Consider the following 16,555-nt stretch of genomic DNA (forward strand, 5'->3'; position numbering starts at 1 on the left):
AGATGAAGAATGCTGTTTGACCAGGACCTTAGGAGGCCTTAGGAGCCAAGAAATGTATTTAAAGTGTGAAAAAAGTGCCATCTGGTGGTAGCTGCAAATCACACGCCTGGAAAGGACAGTGCACATTCTACAATTACCACTGCAGATAAAATCTGCAGTTGATGCAATGGTACAATCAAGTTGCAGCTGTAAGAACAGTGATGTGTTGAGGATAAAACATCAGTAATGACACAAATTTGAACTGTCTAGCAACTATCTGCTTTTCATTTTACCTAATAGGAACAATTTACACTGTGAACAGAGCTAATAGTGCTATCTATATTCATTAAGGGAATGGTCACAGGTAATAGTTTAGGAATCTTTAACATCAAATGTTTAATGCTGTAAGAATCTGAAGCATCCTCTAGTTACACTTTGTGAATAATTTGGTAACGCCACAGGAAATCTGCAGACAGTGCTGTAGGTACAATCTGCTTCCAACAATCGTTCTGTTTAATTTACACGCAGACAAAACAGCCTACTTGTTCTGAAAGTAAATCTTAAAATGACACATTATATTAGGGCGCACCAGTAGACATAAGAAGAAGCCTCAGATTACAAATTGAACATTTACTTGTTTTAGCATGCATATCTTTTTGATGGTGTATTCCACAGAATGCAGTTCCAGTTTGTACCTGCTGAATTCAGAAAGGAGATGGATTGAAAGCACAGTAAGATAATTTGAACCAGTCACAATAATATTAAGAGCCCTTGGAGGCACTGTCTGAGGAATTGCTGACAAAGGTTTGATCTAGAAAAACTTGCCATCATATGAGATATTTTTGTTCTTTTTCCAGTCTCCCTCTGTTTATTTTAACCACATTACAGAAATTCACCCTGGTGTACATCCTGTAGTGCCCAGAAAGTATATTTTTCACATTTCCTCTGGTATGATTTTAAAATGATTTTTTTCTCTTTTCTGGCCTAGATACACCGATATTGAAGCCAATTGTAACCTACACCAGTGAACACAAGCTAAGATCAACACATTAAGCACCGATTGAAATTGAAATCAGCTACCGATTCAGATTCAGATTTATTTATCAGATGTAGATCAAAACATACAGTGAAATGTGTCATTTGCATTAATAACTGGAACAGCTAAGCCTGTGCTATGGGCAGCCTGCAAGAGAAGTGTCGCTACATAGCATGCCCACAATATTGGAAGGAATAACTCAAGCAGCAACAATAACAACAACAAAACAAGACAACAACAACAAAATAATCCCCTCCCCCCCCCCCACACACACACACACGGACAGGTTACCAACCCTAGGCAGGCCCCCTTCAGTCTTTGGCCCCTGACTTCTGGACAAACACACCCAGGAGCTTTGACCTTTGACCTTTATCTCTGAACTAGCCAAATTCTTTGACCTTCAAGCTTCTTCCACTGGACTCACCAAGCTCTGGATTTCGATCTCTGGCTCTGTCATCCTCTGGGTATCAATCCCAGGACTCTTCAGTTACTGCTCCTGACGTCTAACTTTCCCTCCTCCCTTTTCCTAAACCCTGATCTGACCCCTGATTTCCTGTGCTGTCCCCAAAACAATCCCTACGAACCTAAATAAAACTACTTAGTCTGAGCTGCTATATCGACAGACATTGCAGCTCGGCGCCATCTTGACCAGAAAACACAACCAACTGGAAAATTCCTTTAATTCTACAATTCTTCACAAGTACAGATAATTCTTTACATCTTTGAACCGTGTGGAACCCTCATGCATTGGCAATATGTTCCAAATATAGAATACTTACTTTGATTTCCAATGTTCACCAAAGATAACCCATCAAGTTTTTTCTGGTATACTTAATCACTGACAAGGCACATTTCTTTCACTCACAGAGTTTAGTTTATTCTAAATAAGTTGAAAATCTGCTAAATCCCATTCTAAATTTCATGACTAGTTCTGTATGAATGTTTTAGATGTTTCTGCCCTTAAAGCATGTATGCACTTTTATGGGATACTTTGAAAATCACCTTGATCTGTGCTTTGAATTATTCCAGTGCTATTTTAGAGCACTCACAGTGGATAGGTGCTACCAAATATGTTAAACAGATCAAAAGGTGCAAGATTAAAAATTATCTCATCTCTGTTAGATAACAGGGAATGACTTCTGGCCTCAACAACTCTTGAAGCAATGTAAGGACTGGACCATGGGATTGATTGCTGGGATGACAGGACTGTCATACAGGAAGAGACAGAATAGGTAGTGATTTTATTTCTGTAGTTCAAAGGAGTTACAGGTGATCTGATTGAAACATATTACATTATTAGATGGCTTGATGGGGTGGAAATTAGTGAATGTTTTAACTTCGTTGGAAATCTGGGGCTAAACTCAAAATTTCAAGAAGTCAGACATCTAGGACTGAAATACCTTCAATTAGGTAAGGACTGTGTTTATTAACTACAGTCAATTGAGTTTGAACATTATGATAATACACAACTGTGGAGGAGGCCATAGTGGAAATATTAATTATTTATTTATTGTGATACAGTGTGGAATAGGCCCTTCTGGGCCTTGGAGCCATGCCACCCAGAAATCTCCTGATTGAATTGATGCCTAATCATGGGATAATTTACAAAGACTAATTAACCTACAAACCGAGACATCTATGGACTGTGGGAGGAAACCAGAACACCCAGAGAAGAACATACAAACTCCTGACAGGCAGAGGTGGGAATTGAACCTGGGTCGTCTGTATTATAAGGTGTTGTGCTAACTACTACACTACTGTGTGCTGACACCAACACATACTTCCCAAGTACTTACGTTACTTATGTAAGGAAGAACAATCTATTAAAAATGTATACATATTTTAGCCTGTTGTTGTTCCTGCCAATAGTTGAACAGCCCAGAATCAGGAAAACTGTTCACTTGAATGTTGTACTGGGGAGAGGAATACAGAATGTGGACATTGCTGTAGCATGAACCAGCAGTTTCAGAAGAGGCAGAAAACTGGAAAGAAAACATTTGTAATTGATGGTAATATACTCAACACTGATTGTATAATAAGGTTTTCTGTAGAAAAAAATATCCCTTGGAGACCTCAGATGACTGAGAAGCAGCTAACCTGGCTGGCACCAATTAAGAGGATTTGGGAATTCTGGACTAGTAAGCTTGACCTGAGATGTTGTAAAACAATTTGTGAGTATTGTTAAAGCACGGTTCAGGGTCATCCTTTGGAAATGAAGATGAGATGTAAATCCAGCATTGATTTACAAATGAGAGGTCATGCTATACATGTTAACAAGTCCCTTTTTTTCTAGAGGATACAATTTAATACAAGTTTCATTCAACTTTGAACAGAAACTTGATGACAGGAGGTGACATATGAGATGGAAATCTACAATTTCATACTTAGTGAAAGATCCTGCAAATTAGGACCATGTTTTGACAACAGAAGCTAGCAGCAAGTTTATATATTAATTATCTGCTGCTCTCAGAAAAGCAGTGAGAAAACATGCCTTAATTCTTGAAATGCTACAGGTTCCATCTATTCGTGTTGAATCAGACTTCTTGAAATTGCTCCAGGTTCTAGGTGCAAATGAGTCTTTCCCACCTCATCTGAAATGCACTAATGATTTCTTTCAACGTCTGTTACTGGATAGAAATCTATACACTTCAGTCCTTTGCTTCTGTGCTGAAAGATGTCAAGACCAATAACTGTTCCTCAGGCTACAATGAAAAATCTAAACTGGGACCTTCCTTATTTGTATCACTTATCAGCAGGTTATTCACCAACCATGCTACTGATGGAAAAAACAAAATTGCTTTTCATTTGTAATTCTTTAATTCATTGGTATTGAGACAGAAGTTTTGCAAGTGACCAACATGACCACTGAGATTGTCTTGTCTAGTCTACACATGCAATTTGTTCACTTAGACATAAAGTACATAACCAGGAAATTACTGGTCTAGAAGCCTCGTCTCTTACTCCCGGAACCAAGTTGAAGCCCTGTTACCTGTAATTAGTTTGGAAAATCTCCATTTTATTTCCTAGATGGTCCAGATCAACAAATTAAAATTAATTATTTGGTGTTAAATGACAATCTCTCTCAGAAATGTAGGTCCAATTAGGACAAATGACCAGTATTAGAAATGGAAAACATATCACATGTCAAACCAGATGTATATACTATATATATTTGGAAACTTAATTCTAAGTTTATCTTTCACAAAACTTATGTCTAAAATCTGTGAAAACAAAATTTCAGAAGTACGAATTTTAGAGGAAACTTTGGAGATTGAGGAGTGCAGTAGACAGGAACCTGTTAGCTGAACCTATCTGATACAGTAGCATGTTTCAAATAATATCATTGGGAAGGATTTTCACTTGCTGCATAGCTGTTTCTGGCAAAGTCTGTCTGCTTTTCAGCATTCCGAGGTGAGCAGCTTAGGCACATAGACTGCTCAGTTTAGTATCTATCCTTATACTACTCAAAGAAGCACCAATATATAAGTAGCAGAGTATTCGTTATTCCCTGGAGTAACTGTGGTATACCTGTATTAGAAAATATCATTGCTAGAAGTTAAAACACATGAAAATGATATTCCTAAATAATCTCAATCTTTATTTACTCAGTTAAAGTATGTAGATTGGTGATTAAGTTGCCTATTTACTAACTCAGGTACTTGGACTAACACTCAGGGGGTGCGAACTCAAATCCCACCAAGGTGGTAGAATTTATATTCAGTTAATAAACTGGATTATTTTAAAACAGGCTACCTCAATGATGTAGGCCATTAAATAAGTGGATTGTTGCTAGAAACTTATCTGGTACTCTAATGCCCTTCAATGCAATTTGCCATCTTTGCATGGTCTCTGTCATTTCTGAGTCCAGACTTGTGGCAAATTACGTATCTCCTAGATGCCTTCCTACCTGGCTCAGCAAGCCACTGAGTTGTATCAGACCTGTTAGCTTAAAGCAGAGAAAAACTAAAACCAAGTGGACAGCTGGCATCAATTTAGGCACCAAATTCAGACCTAGCAAGGTCCTTCACAGCTCAGGGTTGATTTTGCAAAGTCCTCCTCTCAATATTTGGGCAATATTGAGCATCCACAAGCAACTGTGCACAACTTGCACATACAAAATGCACCACAGTTACTTGCCCAGGCTATTGTGAAAATATCTCGCAAACATGCAACCATTACCAAAGGGTGTCAAGGGGCAGCAAGCAAATGGGAGCATTGCCATCTGCAGTTTCTCCTCCAAGTCACATACCATTGTCCCTGGATCTAAATCCTGGAATGATTTATCCAGCACTACTGTCAGAAGGACTGTAGCAGTTCAAAAACATGATTCATACTCACTCAAGGGCAACAAATACACACTTAACCAATGACTTCCCCATCCCAACAAAGGAATGGTGTGCAACTATCAAAATTAAGGCTGTTAGGGTGGGTAACGGCTTCTTTCCCAAGGCTGTCAGAATTCTGAACACCCTGCAGAACACATTGGTTACGACAATGTAGCATTATACAGTTGACTATGTGTTCTTTATGCACATTATACCCAGTGGTATACCTGCAGATTTTTAAAATTATTATTTGTTAATATTGTTGGATTGATACTATTTTATGTGCTGTGTGTGATGCATCACACACACACACACATATATATATATATATACATACACATACATACATACATACTGTGTTTTGCACCAGTGTCCCAGTGGAATGTTGTGTTGTTTACCTGTAAACATGTGTATGGTTGAGTGACAATAAACCTGAAGTATTTTTCATCTCTTCAATAACCAACCTGCTCCCCACCAATTATTCTCCAATTCATTGCAAAGAAATCTACTCAATACCAATAAATACAGTGTTTGGAACAACATTTCAAAATAGGCAGCTCCAGTGTTAGCAAAATTAATCTTGTGTAAGTTACATCAAAGTATTTTGGAGTATTGTAAAAGTCTTGTTGTCTCTTAACTGTTGAAAGCTGAATAAGCTGATTCAATCAGATTGGTTGACAGGTTCCTCTCAGCTGCATTACAGACGAGTCATGCCAAAAACTGGAGCTTTAATGATAAGATCTCCCAGATCTAAATGTTTAATGGAGCAGGATGACCCTGAGAAATCAAATCAAAGAAACTAACAGCTGAGGCAGCAAAAACCATGGCCAATTGACGCCAATATTTTTTAAATAGAAGATTACAGGCCAGAAACATCATTGTTATCACCCGCTCCATTTCCAATTGGCTAGTGGACCTGGGGAAAGTCAGACAGATTCCCCACTTAGGTATTGGGCTCCTTTATTTTGTTTTCTTTCATTACAGCTCGATAAGGAAAATCGGCACATCACTTTCAGCAAGAAATGATTAACTTATATTATGTTTCTAGATGTTACAAACATACTAAATTGTAATGTAGGAACATAGCAGTGAATTTACATGAAACTGACAGTGGAACAGTCAAGGACAAGCTAGGGTCTGCTTGACCACAATTGACCCATCCAAATTATGCAATGAAGACTCTCCAGAGGGAGGACAGATAGGTACTGTGCTTGAATAGGGCAAGAGTAATAGTCATTCCCTTTTCTGTTCAGTCATGGCATGAATATATTTAATTGCTACTGTTGATTGGTTTCCAAAGGCAATAGTGAGGTACCCTCGTCAGTCTCTGTAGTGTGTAAGATGAAGCTGTTACATCAGGAATTGCAGCAGATTGATTAGCAGACAGGTAAGGAGTAGAAACATGTTCAATGAGGATGTGAGGAAACTTGGAATCTGATGTATAGAGGTGTGCCTATGCTTTCACTGCCTTACCTTTCCAGATGCTGGATGGAAGGTCGCATCTATTCAGTTATTTATTTATTTTTAGGTACTGTCAGTAATCTTTGTGGGTATCTGCAATGCATTTTGCAGATGGCATAAATAATCATGGTGCACTGGTGGTGGGGATTGCGAAACTCAAGCTAGTGGGTAGAATCCTGTCCTGAATGCTGTGGAAATGCACTAAGGGAGTGGAGAGCTTTGTGCTAAACTTTTTGCAGGTTCAAGTATTGAACACCTTGCTGCAGAGTATTCAGCATCTGATTATGCTTGTTTGCTACATATCCGGTGAAGTATCTGCAAACCTCCCTCCAAGATAAAGATGGCAGAGGATTTAGTAATGGAAATATTGCTGAATTTTAAGGGAGGTGGAAATGGTCATAATCTTTCTTCAGTGTGACATGGATCTTAATTTCCACTCATCTACCAAAGACTAAACATTATCTAAGTTTAGCTCATTATTTGAACTCCCAAGAATCATAGAACATCAAACAGTACAGCACAGTATAGGTTTTTCAGGCCACAATATTGTGCTAACCTGTATAAATCTACATGATCAATCTTAGCCCTCCCTTCTACAACCTCCATTTTTATATTCATGTTATCTAAATCTCTTGAATGTCCCTATTGTATCTGCCTCTATCACCAGCTTCAGTAGTGTTTCCTGCACCCAGTGTTCTCTGTGTAAAAAGCCTACCATCTCCCATGTTCTTTCTTCCACTCAAGTGGCTGCCCCCTGGTATGAGCTGTTGTTGCACTGGGAAAAAGATGACTACCCAGTCTTTTTATGCTTCTCATAATCTTATACACTTCTGTCAACTTACCTCTCATTCTCCATTGCTCCAAAAAACCCTGGTTGCTCAGCCTTTGCCCATAATCCAACTCAGGATACCCAAAGAATCTCCAAGGCAAAGCCAGGAAAGGCCTAGTTTTGTTCCTCTACTTTCTATTGAATTAAAGATGGTGGTATCTACAATACTTTGTGAATACACTTCTCTCTCTGCAAGAGTGCCCCTCTTTTCCTGTGCAGCTCTGGTAAGATGAGGAGTCAGGTGCAAAGGGGATCAAACATCTTCTCTAACAACCACCTCAAATTTAGCATGCACAGCTGATGGAAGCAGGTGAGTCCTGCACTCTCCTTGGGTTCCTGGTATGTATCATAAACATTTAATTTTTAATGAGTTTGCACACAACCCACAGATATGGGAAATGCAACAGCTTGCAGTTTCGTAGGTCTTTCTCAAACCATTAGTGTGATAGGGTACAATTTAATCACACTTTGCACAGGATTAAAGTTTGTATTTCAAAACTCTAGTGCACATGTTCCTAGCTGTTCCCTATTTGTAGGTGGGTAGGAAGGAAAGATGATTCCACTTTTCTTTGCATTGGCTGCCATGGACAGCTCAGTGGGAGATACTGGGCATATGTTCTACATCAACGTACAATGGCTCACAGGTGGAAAATATAAAGCTCCTGCCACCTTTGCAGCCAGAGACAGCGATCCAGCCACTTGAAATGTTCAGTCCTGACATCCCCTCCCTGTTGTGATGTGATGCTATACATAGGCCCATAAAACAGTGGGTACTGTTGTGCTCCAACAATATACTTTGTTAGACTCCCTCTATTTCATCAGGGTTTCTTTTAGGGGTGTGGGCTGCTGGTGATATTCTACTAATGGAAAATGGCTCTTAACAGTGATTGCACCACAGGCTCCTCAAAATAGCAAAAAATAGCACCACAGGCTCATCAGGGTTTCTTTTAGGGGTGTGGGCTGCTGGTGATATTCTACTAATGGAAAATGGCTCTTAACAGTGATTGCACCACAGGCTCCTCAAAATAGCAAAAGGTCTGCAAACACATTCTAGCTTAAAAATAAGTGAAATTGCAAATGAACGACAGATATTTAAAAAGCACCCACTGAACTGGGATTTATTTTGATCAGATTATTAATGCAACAGAACCAGTTTCTTTTGGAAAAAGTAATTTGATGTTTACAACTTTCACTTGATGGGATAAATGCAAGCTATGGTACTGATGGTAATTCTGTGCTTATCCAGAGTACCAGACAATGCTGGGTAAACCCAGTAGGTCAGGCAGCATCTATAGAGAGGAATAGACATCAACATTTCAGGCTGACTATTCATCGTGTCTGATGGAACTTACCGACTCCTCTGCATTCTACCCAGTTTTGAAAGCAGGTCTATTTCTATTTTTAGTACTGACCATTATTCATGTTTCCTTTTTATTGACTAGAACATAAATACAGATCGAGTACACATCTTTCCACCCACAATGCTGTGATGACCTTGTAATCTACTCCAAGATCAATCTAATTCATCCCTCCATCATAGTCCCATTTCTTTCATCCATATACCAAACCAAGAGTCTCTTAAAAGTCTCTAATGTATTTGCCTCGATTACCAACCCTGACAGTGCATTCCACACACTTACCACTGTGTAAAAAAACTGACAACACCCCCCCCCATATTTCCCACCGACCACCTTAAAATTATGCCCCCTCATATAATCCAAATAGCAGCAAGTAATTATTGTAATTGGAATTCATTAGACACCTACTTTCAGAAGTAATTATTTGATTGCAAACATCTAGTTTGTTTTATTTCCCACTCCTTTTCCAAAGGCCACATTAGTCAATTGCACCACTCATGTTAGCAGAATTAGCAGAGCTACAAAGTAATTACAAATTGCAAGCCACTGCCAACAGATCACCAGGGTAAAGCAGAGAACAGTCAACCAATAAAAAGATCCCAGAAAGCACAAGGGTATGAGTATTAAAACAAAGCTCATGAAAAGGAGCAAGTAATAGAAGCAAGGGTGTTGTAGTTATCTCTTTTGATTGGGCTAATTGCAGCTTTACATCAACCTTTGACTATTGCAGCATAAGCTGCATTTTAAGAAACGATTCAAGTGAAAGTCAGAGGGGAACTGGAGACAGGAATCCTCTAGAAATATTTTATAGGGGAAGTAATTCACTCCAGTGGGGCTGGTTCTATTATTCATACAGTCTTGTCTCTTCTCCATTTCAAGTAGTTACTTCTAATTTTTCTTTAAAAAAAGAAACAAGGCTATAATAGCATTTTCTCACTCCATTATTTCTGATAGTGGTTTGCTATGTTTTATCCTAACTATAAAAACAAACTTCGACTTTCCCCTTTTACTTTGATGTTATTTTTGTCCTGTGGTTAACTTCTTACCAACTAACAAACTGTTCTTTTCTGTCTTTAACTGAGTGAGTACCATCAGATATTTTTCCTCAGCCTTATGTACACTGGTGAAAGGTCTCCTGATCTTTATTTGTGGTTGTAACCTCTCATCCTAGCTCCATTAGCAAACCTCTTTAGTGTCTTTTCCTTAACCCTAACATTTCTTTGAAATTAGCATATCAAAAACCATCTAATTAATACTTTCTGTAAGTGTATTATCACCTCTGCATCTATTTTTGAAACTCAGTTACACATTTCTATAAAGTTACCAAAATCTGTAGATCTAATTTCTTAGGATTCCTTGGTTTATAAAATTTAAAAGTTTGGTGCAAATAGAGGACTTAAGTTTGACCCCCATCCTTAATCAGAGTCCAATCTCAGTGAAAATTAGCAGAAATAGGTCAGTTCTCCTCTCAGGAAGGGCTAAAGATAATCAGGAAGAAAGAAAGTTGTTTGAGGGTTAGCACATGCTCCTCAATTAAGTTGTTTATATATAAGTTAACTTGCCAATTGATAATGCAATTAAAGTCAGAATGTTTAATGAGATTCTCCTGAAAACATGGCATTCAGCATGCAAATATTCCCAATGCCCGATCTGACAAATTAAAGTAGATAAAAATTAACCATCATTTTCTGCACTTAAATCTGGAAATCATGTAAACAAAATCATCTAGAAATCTGGACAGAAGGAACTCTGGTCATACTCAGGAAAAGAACATGCTCTAAAATAAAATAACTCACAATATTACAACGTATTTTATTAAATACAACATTTTATTAAAGTGAACACATTTTATTAAAAATACTGTCTTAGAAATTAAGTCAATGATGTTTATTTTGCTAGAATGAATTCAATTATTTTTGATGTTCTTACCCAAGTACTAGTGCAAAATAAAGTGGTATGGCACTGGGAAACAGTCACAGTTAAATTACACTTCCCCTTCTCAGAGCACAAGAGAAACCAGATGTAGCGAGCAAAGAGAAAATCTTTTAAATGGATGTTCGCTCCAGTGCCCATCCCCCTGCTCCTCCTCAAACTCTGTGCAGCTAATGTAATCCGACCTGGATTCTGTACTCATACACGGAGCAGTCAGGCTCCTGTTCTAATTTACTACCATATGCCCGTCTATTACGGTTATTTAGTGCATGCTGTTCAAGAAGTGGGTAATTGCAAATATCAAAGTTAATTAATTTAGGTAATTAGCATATTGTTACAAGATGCCATCCTCATTAGAACATGGAAATTGTCTTTGGGAATAGGTGATAAACACTGTAGATTTCAGATTAGTGAGCAAGACAAGCCCTGCAACACAAACCCACCTGTGATTATCTAACAAGTATTCATTAAGATTTCTAATTGGATTGTTTGTGTGGTTCAGAATTTATGTTCCATATTAGTTAGTAAATGTCAAATTGTCAAGAGTTCAATATAAATTTTCTTCTGATTTACAGAAAAAACGAGTGCAAAAAGCTCTCCATATTTGAAAATGAGATTTGCACTAAAGTGCTGGTAAAGTCTTCTTAAAAAACGGATCCACATCAGAAAGTCCGAGAGAACTATTAAGATTGAGGTTGATCAAGAGATTTGGAACATCAGCACCGAGACAAATTGCACGGTTCTATTGTGACTGCAACACCAACACCACTCCTCCCAGAGGTCATTTGTGTCACTTCTGTCCATTGGCCAGTGTCCGGGTCAAAGCACTCCACACTACTGAGGAAATCTTGTCCATCATAGCCACCTATGCAGAAACATCAAGTTAAAACTTAGATTATAATCACTAAAACTTAACATTCCTGCAATTTATGTTTTTATTCTCAACTGAAGTCAAGACGTGCAAATATCTCAATGCCTGCTCCCTCAATGAGTGAGTACACAAAGTGAATCCTGTAAACCTTGCTATAGCTTAGTGCTGGCAAGTTCTTCTCATGAATCCAAATACTACACACTCATTTTGATAGAATGAATTCAGTTATTTATTTTGATCATCTTTGTCCAAATATTGACACTAAGCTAAAGTCCATGGGTCAAGGCCCATTCCTGAGACTTGCAAACATAAACAAGTCTTATCAGTTCAGCCTGGGAAGGGAGGATTGAAGTGCAGAAAGTATCTTCTCTTTGTTGAGATGTTAAACTATGACTAGTTACTTGCTCAAGGTGAACATAATAATCCATAAGAGATAGTAATAGAATTAGGCCATTTGGCCCTTTGAGTCTGCACCATTTCATCATGGCAGACCCATTTCACTCTCAGCTCCAATCTCCCGCCTTCTCTCCATATCCTGAAAATACTAATCAAGAATGTATCAGCCTCTGCCTTAAACATACCCAATGACTTGGCCTCCAAACAGTCTGTGGCAACAAATTCCACAGATTCACTACTCTCTGGCTAAAGAAATTCCTCCTCATCTCCACTCTGAACAGATGTCCCTCTATCCTGAGGCTGCATCCTCTGGTCTTCGACTCCCTCTCCATGACAAACATCCTCTCCAAATCTATTCTATCAAAGCCTTTCAACATTCAATAGGTTTCAATGAGGACTCCCCCACCCCCCTTGTTCTTCTGAATTTCAGTGAGTACAAGCGCAGAGCAACAATCACAAAAATGTTGGAGGAACTCAATAGGGCAGGCAGCATCAATGGGGCAAAATGAACAATTGATATTTCAGGCCATGACCTTTCATCAGGACTGAAAGAAGTCAGAAGCCAGAATAAAAAGGTGGAGTGGGGAGGGAGGAAGGTAGGGAAGGTAGGCAGGTGGGGAAATGAAAGGGAATAATGTTAAAAACTAGGAGGTCATAGGCAGAAGATTGTTGCCCTGGGCTTGGAAAACCAGAGGGAGATGACAGGCTGGTAATGAGACTAGGGGAAGTGGTTAAGAGGACCACCAGAATGACTGAAAACAAAGGAAGACAGGAGGAAATGTGGAGAAGTTAGAAAAACTGATGTTCATGCCATTGGGTTGAACACTTCTTAGACCAGGGGTTCCCAACTTGGGGCCCCACAGACCCCTCGATTAATGGTAAGGCTCCATGCCATTTAAAAAAAAGTTTGGAACCCCTGACCTAGACAGAATACAAGGTGTTGCCCCTCCAGTTTGCATGTGGCTTCATTAAGGCAGTTGAGAAGGGTGTGGGCAGGCGTGTAGGTGTGGGAATGGGAAATGCAATTGAAATATCTATACTCATGCACGTCATTCTGGAGGTGCAGTGGAGAGCATCCTAACAAGCTACATCAGTGCATGGTACAGAAACTGCACTGTGGTGGGCAGGATGGCTCTGCAATGGGTAGTCAAAACTGCCCCAACACATCTCCAGCAAACCCACCATTAAGAGCATATAATACAGAAAGGTGCCAGAAAAAGGTCAGTAACATCATGAAAGATCCTAACCACCCTGCTTATGGACTGTCTGTCCAAAACCCAGCAGGGAGGAGGTAGCATCCAAGCCAGGACCACCAAATCCAAAACAGTTCCTCTCCCCAAGCAGCAAGGCTGATCAACAGCTTCACCCACTAACTCAACCCCAACCACCGCTACTTTAACATTTCCTGTCAGTCACCTCACGTACAGACACTCCTGTGCCTAGTGTCACTTTATGGATATAATCAATATATATTTACTGTGTTTTTAAATTATTGTGTTCTTTATCTTGTGTTTTTTTTGTCATGCATCAGATCTGGAGTAGTAGTTATTTTGCTCTCCTTTACACTTGTGTACTGGTGATGACACCTAAATGGGGGCCACCAGGAGATCCTTTCTGTTACAAAGTTGCTCAATGAAGCTGTCTGCCAATCTTCATTTGATCTCACCAAAAGACTGCATCAGGAGCAATGAATGCAAAAAGTAACCCTGACAGACTCACAGGTTAAGCACTGCTTCACCTGGAAGGCATGAGCATCTTTATTTATCTATTGGGCACTTAAAATTATTCTACCAATATTGGATCAGAGGAATTTGGCTGTCCACACCTACATTTCAGAAAACACAAGACATGAAATGCAATCCAGGGGTGAAAGTACATGGCAGATGAATACAGTTCAATGGACAAAGATATAATAAAAATTCTTTGAGCAAGATACAAATTGTTATTTTGAAAATATTAGTGGATATGGAACTGGAGTTGAGGGATGTGGACAAGAAAAGAAAGAAGATAGAGAAAAGAAACTTTCTGAATTGGTTGAATGTTCCTTGTGGTATCCCACAGGGTTCAGATCTGGAAATCACTTCTGCTTTCTGTACTTCAAATAGGAAGCTGTGCAAAAGTATTCATTTAATTTCAAAATAGGAAGTTTGTCCAAATTCATCAATCAAAAGAATCTGAAAAAAAGAGATCGACAAATATTGGGGAAATCTGTATTAAAATTTAAGAAGTGGATGTCAAAAATCTGGTAAACAAGGGAAGCATTTTGATGAAGTAAATAGGTTGTAGTTAGATGCCAAATAGAATAAGGTTCACTGCTATGGAAAAGCAGAGAGGTTGGTGGTACATTTCAGCAGGATATTAAAGGGCAATATTATTCATTGTGAAGGAAAAGCTGTAAGATTCTGTAAGTTTATAAGAAATGTAAACCAGGTCTTCAATAGATCCGCAAAAAAGTTAATAATGAGTCCATTCAAAATAATAATTAAAACCCAATGTGAAGTATCAGGGTACTATATGCTAAATATAGACAATGGTTTAGAGAGGATTCAACCCCCATTCATAATTAGATTTTTTAAAAAAATCAGGAAATGAGAACAATAAAATTAAATTTAAAATATTTTAAGCATATGTAGACAACGTAGATAAAAATTTAACTCCCAGTAATTGAAGGGGTCAGAATTTCTTAGAACAAATGTAGGATGCTATAGAAAATTAATTATTTAAAAGCACATGCACTTAATCTCAAAACATGATTCCACTGCAAGTTGAGCCAGGACTGCCAAAACCAAGCTGAGGTTTAATATCGAAACTTACCAAGTACATAGATTTTTCCCTGATAGACAGTTACTCCAAGAGCACTGCGTTTATGTTTCATTGGCACTAAACATGTCCATTTGTCCAATTCAACATCATATTGCTCCACACTGTTCAGCTGATTTACACCATCATATCCACCGATTGCATAGATTGAATTTTTTAGTGCACAGATACCTACACAAAAACAGACAAAGTCCTTTATCTCGACCCAGTTCAAATTCTTCTTACTCCCCGCTTTTTCCCTTTTGGAGGAATAGGTTTATGCTGATTTCATGCAGTGGTGGGGTTAGTTTACAAGGAGAAATGAAGCACACTGGGTCTACATTGTCAGTTCAGAAAAATGTGAAGTGACACTGGTAAAACATTGTACTCTTGTACAAGAGGTTCGATATGTTAGATACAACATACTGCTTCTTCTAGAAACAGGAGGCACAATATCAAAATAAGGCTAGGCATTCAGGACCGAGAATAGAAGAATGCCTATATCTTTGGGATTGTCTATTCAAGAGGGAGGTGGAGACTCGGCCACTAGTCAAAACAGAAATGGATAGGTTGAGATAAAAGGGAACCAAGCAATGTGGAGTTGTGCACGACAAGGCAAAGATTACTCAAACCCCACATGGCTATTCCTGCTTCTAAGTATTTTTATGCTCTGATGCTGGGCTACGCACGCTTCCATATTCTGTAGATGATCACTCCAACTATACCAGCGGACACAAGGAGCAGAGAACAGGTTATTCAATCTCTCTGGGAAAGCATTAAAAGGGATCTCTGCATATCTTTGCATGTGAGACATTGAAATGAATGCATTTTATTGAACTCATCACATGAACAGTTATTGAGAAGTTCAGCTAATTGTATTGATGTGATGTCTGGTCTTCTTAGAAGTACAATTGTAAATCTCCTTCCAATATCTGACTGCATTCAAGTAATGCAACACAAACTTAGTATAGATCTGATGTAATGTCATAAAAACAGGAAATATTCAAATGTCTTATATTTTGCATTATGCTGTAGGTAGTTTGTAACTTTAGTGAGCATCTAGGAGAATTTAGTGACACACAATATATTTAAACCCATGCCAGGAATCATTGGCTTTGGTGTGTGTAATTTGTTAGTGTTTTTCAAATCCACCTGAATCAAGAAGGGAATCCCTAATGACTTCCACTTCATCCCAAGTGTGCAGCATGCTAAGAATAGATTGAGTCATGAATGTTCCTAAGCCTCTAGACTGCCAAAACTTCCAAAGTTCTAAGCAAAAACAGTATATTATCTATTCCATTTGGCATACGACTAGTGTGTTTTGCCCTCATTTGTTCTGCTGTAAATTCAGGGCCACTAAGGAAGGGGGCTGAAAAGTGCATCTATTTGCCCCAGGAAAAAGATGCTGCAGTTTAAAACCTCCCAGTGAACTAGTGATAAACATTCCTGGTGGTGCGCCATACAGTTGACTGAAACAGCTGAATGCCAGGGTTTACATCCACTGTAAAATGCCTTTCTGAATCCAACTACCCCTGCAGTTGTCTACTGTAGTCAAAGGTCATAATGGAA

At 38.7% G+C, this 16,555-nt stretch overlaps 1 protein-coding gene across 1 annotated transcript in view; it reads right to left on the reverse strand.

Annotated features, from left to right (window-relative positions):
• Positions 1 to 10,791: 10,791 nt before the first annotated feature.
• LOC132402072 (kelch-like ECH-associated protein 1) overlaps positions 10,792 to 16,555 on the reverse strand; it is a 36,173-nt gene continuing 30,409 nt past the window's right edge. Inside the window, exons 5-6 of the mRNA XM_059984617.1 lie at positions 15,002 to 15,178; positions 10,792 to 11,785 (exon numbers count right to left, since the gene is read on the reverse strand). Of these exons, the coding sequence (XP_059840600.1) occupies positions 11,637 to 11,785; positions 15,002 to 15,178 (326 nt within the window). The 3' untranslated portion in view covers positions 10,792 to 11,636. The remainder of the gene's footprint in view (positions 11,786 to 15,001; positions 15,179 to 16,555) is intronic.

The sequence above is a fragment of the Hypanus sabinus genome, chromosome 11, assembly GCF_030144855.1.
Source record: "Hypanus sabinus isolate sHypSab1 chromosome 11, sHypSab1.hap1, whole genome shotgun sequence".
Lineage (NCBI taxonomy): Eukaryota > Metazoa > Chordata > Chondrichthyes > Myliobatiformes > Dasyatidae > Hypanus > Hypanus sabinus.